This window comes from Echinops telfairi, unplaced genomic scaffold (assembly GCF_000313985.2).
Source record: "Echinops telfairi isolate 266 unplaced genomic scaffold, ASM31398v2 ScPeMD7_2010;HRSCAF=2546, whole genome shotgun sequence".
Classification (NCBI taxonomy): Eukaryota; Metazoa; Chordata; class Mammalia; order Afrosoricida; family Tenrecidae; genus Echinops; species Echinops telfairi.
Window position 1 is genome coordinate 7,086,765 of NW_022105908.1, and position 7,334 is coordinate 7,094,098.

Consider the following 7,334-nt stretch of genomic DNA (forward strand, 5'->3'; position numbering starts at 1 on the left):
CGCCTTTCCTTAGGCCATGGGCTCTCACCAACTCAAGCCTAGCCCCCTCGGTCTAGGTCATGAACCTTAGACCAGTCAACCCGCTCTCGTCTTCTCCTTTTTCCCCTGTAAACCAAGTCCACAGGTGTCGGTGGCCAAACTCAACCTGTCTCTCTATTGCTGCATTTCTCCCACTTCCATTCAACAAGTAGATCCAGGTGGTCACCTACTAAGCATTTCAGCCTGCTCACAGGCTCCCTTTAACATTCAGTCCCAGAGAGGAGTTTTCTTCATGGTTCCAGATTTTTTCCAGCTTATGACAAAGACTACTGGTTCCTGAGTATTCCAAAGCACTGGGTGGGAGATATATTTTCAAAGCTTTTTTCTAGCTATGGCCTAAACCCATTTAAAGATCAAATTTTAATGGCTGAAGCAGTAGGTTAATCTGTTTTTTGTAATTAAGTCAGCATGAAGACATATTGAATAAAACTTTACAAAACTTAAATTTTAGAGCCTGCAATTCTAAATACCATGCTTTAAAATCAACTCGGGGACCAGGGGTGTTTTTCTCATTAGGATGCTAGCAAATATTGGCATGAATCTGATCTTATTCCCTTGGTGTTATTTGGGTTCTGTTCTTTTTAACGCACTGTTCCTGGCACAGACTCTAATCTATTGTTGTGTGCATTCTAGTTGGTCCCAGCTCATAGCAACCCTGTGTTTAGAATGACTCAAAGAACACACTTAAAAATTGGTGAATGTTGGGATGGTTTTCTGTTCATGAACTGAAGAGAGAATATCTAGATATTTCCAAATTTTATTATCTGTTACGATAATGTACTTGAAAGTGATAAATATGAATTTCGTGATCATTATATTTTGGCTTCTTAATAATTACTTTAATAATGATTCCCAATTTGAGACTATTTTTTGTTCTCACTGGGGAATAGGAAGGCAGTGTACTGGCATCTAATGGCAGCCTGCTGGCAGGAATACTGTTAAATAGCATGCGGTGCCCACTATAGCCCCTTATGACAAAGTGATACCTCACCCAAAATGATAATATTACCAAGGGTTACAAATACTGCCTTGCAGCTGTGAAGATACATAGGGTTTATTAAGTAAATACACTTGTTTTTATATTTGCAGTGGTTGAGTTTTTATTCTTATGTTTAAAGTTTCTTGGTATGTGGTATTAAGGTATTTTGTGTCTCCTGCCCTAATTTACATGGTTCCCTTTTATATAATGGATGCAAAATGAATGTTTGACTGATTGATTATAACTGATGAAATGGATGAAAAGGAGATGTTTATATGTATCTCTTTCTTAACCTTTGGGGCATACTAATTGATACTCACTCCCATTGAAGGGTAGGGGAAGTCTGTCATATCAGAACTCCTGGAGAGATTCCCAGGCTACAAACAATTGAGATTAAAAAGAGCACTCCGGGTTGTGTTGTTATGAATCATACCTAGTGGCAGCGCTAGTTAACATTTTTAGAGCGAAGCCATTACAATTGTGCATCACGTTTGTCCAACAGTTTGTGTTTTTTTATTAGTTACTTTGTTATATTTTCTGTTCACAACATAAAAGGTAAGTGAAAGGTAGTAGGAGGAAAGCGCTGGCAAGTTTCGGGTAAAGAATAATTTGAGTTTTATAAATACATTAAATAAATGTTTAAATAAAAGCAATTATATAGTGTTTTAATTATCCTATCCATATTCCTGAATCCTCACTCCAAAATATAAATTTTAACAAAATTTGTAAATGTCATTTGGCCTGCATGAATCTTGCCTGTTGTACCAAATGGCCTGTGTTTTAATTGAGTTTGACACCCCTGGACTACATGGTTTTATTTTGCAAATGGCATTTGAGAATTATGTAATTAATGCTGAACACTTGAGTACTGTATATACTTGCGTATAACAGTCAAGTTTTCAGCACATTTTTTCCCCCAGCACATTTTTAATGCCGTTTTTGTGGTAAAATTAAGTGCCTCCGCTGATATTCGGGTCGGCTTATACTCGAGTATATGCGGTAATTCAAACTAGCTGTGTCCTTTTGTTTTTGGTATCACAAAAATTTTCTTGTAACCAGAATATACGCTTGTTAAAAAAACTTTTTCTCAAAAAGATCACTTTGGTCTTTTTGGGCTACTCGTGATATTTTGTTATTTACTTTTCATTAAATAAATTATGAGTTAAATTATTTAGAATGTTTGGAGATTTCAGATCTCTACTCCCTCTCCCAAATACCACATTCTCCCCAGATTCTTACTATGTTTGCTCTTAAGAACTTACTATTCTTTTATGATTACCTTCTATCCAAATTGCAGACACTGATTTGGTGAGGAAAGCTATGAAAATAGATAGTATTTCAGCCTACCATATAAAAGAAGTATACTTATAAGTAAAGATAAGTATTAAATAGGTACTGTTTTACATTTAGGTAATGTAGTTTTTAATTATACAATGCAACACTATCTTTATCTCTAGAAAAAAGCAGAAGAAGCTCATAAAATTTTTGAAGGTCTTGGCCCAAAAGTTGAACTGGTAAGTAAGAAAGTTCACTTTTCATTTCCAGTGCTTTTATTTATTTATTTTTAAGTTTGTTTGTTTTTTCTTGCGATAGATTGGAATGTGATCCATTCATTTTGGGCTGAGAAGGATGTATTTTGGAAATAAATTTGTTATACAATTTAAAATAATGCTACATGAACATGGTTACCTTTTGCGGAAGTATCAAACTGAGTATGCTTTGCTTATGAAACTTCTAACTACTTCAGGTAGAGGTATAATTAGGATGATTATAGGGTATTATCTCTCTTCTCTTTTGAACTTAAAAATCTATCTATAAATACTGTTGTGAGATACAATGGGCTTACATTCTTACGGGAATGGGATAATTATGAGAGGAATAGGAATAGGGTGAACCGCGGAAGTCCAGATGTCTTGGAGGTTTGGGAAAGATAGAGATTGTGTAGGCTTAACAGCCCTCCAGCTAGGCTTATATTAAAATAGAAAAATGTCATTGTTTCCTTATGTACAACATCTAAAATATAAATATTTGGTTTATTTTGTAGCCACTGTATAACCAGCCGTCAGATACCAAGGTGTACCATGAGAACATCAAGACGTAAGTATTTATCACCTTGGAGTTCTTCAGTTAAAGACCATATATCCTATAAAGAGATCATTTTTATGTTACCACTGACATATTATCATAATATAGTGTAGGTATTTTAGATTTGTGTAATTTGCTGTCGTTTTACTATATGTTATCTTCCTCTGGCTTCTTGGGGGTTGGGAGCTTTGAGATTCCGAGGCCAAAAAATGAAATAAATTGTTGCATAACACTGGCTGGTTTTATCATCTGCTAGTAAAAAAGGTGAATACTTAACATTGAAATGGCTTACCTTGAGGCTTGAATTTTTTGCCTCCTGTTTTGTCTTTTTTTCAGTGGAGTACCTGCAAGGCGCATGATGAAGTAAGATAATGAAGCTTTTTCATTTAAGACTAGTGATGACACCGTCCCCCACCAAGCCACATCTGCCATTGCAAAGTAGAAGTGCCACGGATCATTTTATCATTATTCAAAACCCTATTCTAGGGAAATCCCTTCTATGACTTGCTAACGACGGTATTTGTAGATCCTTTTGCCATTTACTGTCCTGGTGCCTTGGAAGTGCTCAGTCACCTCACACGGGTGAGGAGGCGGCTCCAGAAAGCAGTGCTCAGCCTTGCTCAGCCTGATACCAGGCCTTTATGGATGCAGGTTATGGAATAAGGAAATAAATGAAAAGAAAACCTAATTTCTTGATTTGATTTGAAGAAAGGAGGCTAGATAGGTTTTTTGTTTTTTTCCATTATCATACTTTAAGAGAATTTTAGGTGATTTATTCTTAGTTTGTGACAAAAAATGTGATATTTCTACTTTATATGTTTTGTTAAGTATATCAAAACATTTATTAATACAGTTACTAATGAGCACATTATATATATTTCCTTTAAAAACTTCTTATTGAAAGTGTGTGCAATAATTGACTACTTTGCAGAACTGGTGGCAAATAAGATTTGCATGGTAGTGTGCATGAAAGACCTTGAAATTTGAATAGTTTTAACTTTCCTTAAGTGGTTTGTAATGAAGTCATATGCTTAATGGATTTTTCTGCGAGATGCTACTTTTAACAGTCTTGGCAACCCTTAGAAGTAGGCTGGGCAACATTTACCTTATTTTGGAAGTGGTTTGCTCTCTTAGCATTTGCAAAAGAGAATAGTAGATAAGCTCTTCTTGGCTACATGCTTTCTCTTCTTTTAGCAATGCTTCAGTTATGTTTGTGTTATGTCCGTTTTCTTCAATATAAGCTGGAGAACAGCTCTGTCTTTGATTTACTTCATGTTATCTACCTTGCTTACTACAATGCTCAGTGCACTATGACTGACTTCCTCATTTAAATTCCTAGGAAATGTTAAAAATTGTATTAATTGATTGTTACTTGCTTTGAATAGCACGTAATTACAGGGGGAGGAAATGGAAACTATAGCAATGCTCCCCTTGAGTGTTACCCTTTGGAATATCATTTCCTCAGCTGCATGCATCTGTATGATTCAGTAACTGTGCTTTCATCATCATCATTTGCTTTGTATGAAGTAGCAAATGTACCTATTGACAGTTCTTTTCATCTCTTGGCTACTTTTTTTATAGCCAGCTCCTGATTGTCCATGTTTATTTGAATGGAGCCGGTGTCACTGTTAGCCCACAGTGGCAGATAATCCAAAAAATTATTTCTACTTGCCTTGGCTTTGTATTTATATTTGAATAATCAGCTTGAAATATTTTCTGGAAATTGGTGGGGTATAAGTATCTATATTTGAACCTGCATGTCATTGTATTTTAAGGTCATAATATTTCAGTTTTTTAAAATGAAACATAAGCTGTATGAGAAATCTGCCTGTCTTGACACGTTGCCTCCTTAGTTGCCTGACTTCTTAGATTGGATTGTATCATTTTTATGACTGAAGAAAATCTTCTGTGTAAAGCAGAAGCCACTTCTCTTTAAATATGGTGGGATACAATTCTCCTCATAAAAGGAGGAGGTCAGCACTTGACCTGAGGTAGGGAGGTAATGTTAAAGCTTTTCCTTCTCTGCCTACCCTTCTTCAGGAGTATACAAAGGTGTTTATGTCATTGGAATTCTAAAGAAGAATCAGTTACTGTGTAATTATAATTTGGAAATAACATCTGTCTTGTAATTGGATGTAATAATTGAAAATGAACTATTTGTATAAAATCTTTAGTAGTAGAACAGGAGGGATTTTAGTCAGTCCTAATTATTACAAAAGTCTTATAGGGTGAAAAATTAGACCTAATCTTGATTATATCATAAATTTTTAGTGACCTTTGCTTGTTTCCCAGTGTCTCTGGAAAAAAAAAGCAATGCATGATTCAATTATGCTTTTTCTTAATGTCATGCAACCATATTTTTCTCTTCTAGAAACCAGGTGATGAGGAAAAAACTCATTTTATTTTTTAAAAGAAGAAATCATGCAAGAAAACAAAGGGTGAGGTCCTATCCTTGTTAACTGAAATTTGTGCAACTTCCCCATTCATGCTCACTTCGGTGTCCGCTTTCCATTGTTAATGAGAATGGTTCTTGATTCTACTCAAGAGGGAAAATGCTGACTTTTAAAAAAGTAATCCTAGATGTGACGTAAATGTAAATCTAATTGCAGCAACGTTTTACCATCATAATTCACACTTAATATCATTATCAAATTAACCACACTGGTCATCTATGTGTAACATATCCATTAGCCTAAATAAGAAAAATGGTGAGTAGTTAAAAGATACATAAAAGATAAATAGATGTATATTTCATCTCTTAACCCTTAAACACATGTGGGTAAGTTATGATCTTGCTAGTCTTTTTTGTAGAAACCATGTCAGATAAGGGTCAGCCTTTTCAAATTCAGGTAGTTTCACATAGGACTTTATAGTCCAAAAGTTTTATGAGTATAATCTGTAGAATTGAAGTTATAGCAAACACAATGCCAGTTTTCTTATTCACAATGTGTTATTACTAACTTTGCAGTAATGAGTAAATGCATTTGATTTTATGGGTTAATTATGTTTTGTAAATTTGCCTCAAAAATGGACTTTGTACCATATATTTAATGACCAATCCTGTAGGTTAATTAAACACAAAGCTCAAGAGTCGATGACTTAAATTTGGTGTAAAGTTTCTAATCTTCTAACTTACCAGTCCTTCAGATTCCGTATTAAATTACTAGGATTGAACTTACTTGCCAAGTGTATACAAAGATCATGTAAGAAATTGGGTTATGTTCTCTATCCCGTGATGTTGTAACTGTGGTAATTGTGAAGTTTGTGATCTCATGTTGCAGACATAAGAAAGCAAACTGTTTTTATCCTTCAGAAAAGTGTTTTTGTACTTCTCTCTATATAAAGTGTACATGATTACTTATTTGTTAAATAAGTATTGATTAGCTGTTTCATTCTGTCTATGTATAATTTTACAGAGGTGAGCAAAATAGCAATGTGGTTCTAATTATTAAGGAATTTAAGGTTTAACTTAGGACTGATAAGTCAGCAAGCTATGACAGCATGGGGACAATGTTGTGGGAAAGTACATACAAAGAACTGTGAAAGCACTAAGAAGAGCACCTATGCAAACAAGACAGAATGAGAAGCTTCATAGGAAGAGCAGTACTCTGTGGAAACTTGAACGAGCACAGAGAAGACCTCATGTGAAGGTCTGAGCCAGGCCTGGCAGGTTCAAAAGTAGCTGGGACCTGGAGTGTGATGAGAAATGAGACTGTTTACCGGAGCCATGCAAGTTCTGTGCAGCCCTGGAGGTCACCCAGGGGACTAGTTTAGATCTTGAGGCCATCTTTTAAGCTTTTAAACTGCAAAATAATTTTTGTCAGTTGGCTCAGGTTTGTATTTTAAGTATTTGCCATTTTTCCACAACATTAAGAATTAATCGGAGTCGCCCTGGTGGGGACTGGGCAGCTCTGGAGCCAGGGGCCCAGCCAGAAGCGGGCCAGGGGGTGCCTGTGCAGAGTAGCAGAGCCGGGCTGCCGCTCACCCCCCTCCTCCCTGCCACAGGGCCTCACACCGACACGTTCTGGCTGCCCAGGAGCGCAGGCCCTGCTTGCCATGGGGCTGCTGCGCTGGGCCTGAGGTGGAAGCCAGTAGAGAAGAGGGCACACCCTGCTCACAGTCGGGGGAGAGCTGAGGCTCGGGGGGCCTGCATTCGGGAGAGGTCCGTGGGAGGCCCCTAATGGGGTCACCAGCTCCTGCCCTTACCCAGGGCTGGCGGGGTTGGGGGGGG

The 7,334-nt window shown here is 36.8% G+C and overlaps 1 protein-coding gene across 6 annotated transcripts in view; it reads left to right on the plus strand.

Moving 5' to 3' along the window:
• NCOR1 (nuclear receptor corepressor 1) overlaps positions 1-7,334 on the plus strand; it is a 151,089-nt gene that overhangs the window by 46,705 nt on the left and 97,050 nt on the right. For 4 of the 6 annotated variants that reach the window (XM_045293367.1, XM_045293373.1, XM_045293372.1 and 1 more), the window contains exons 6-9: positions 2,476-2,532; positions 3,063-3,115; positions 3,440-3,466; positions 5,475-5,541. In XM_045293367.1, coding sequence (XP_045149302.1) covers positions 2,476-2,532; positions 3,063-3,115; positions 3,440-3,466; positions 5,475-5,541 — 204 coding nt within the window. The remainder of the gene's footprint in view (positions 1-2,475; positions 2,533-3,062; positions 3,116-3,439; positions 3,467-5,474; positions 5,542-7,334) is intronic. The other 2 variants (XM_045293370.1, XM_045293371.1) reach the window with 1 other exon arrangement.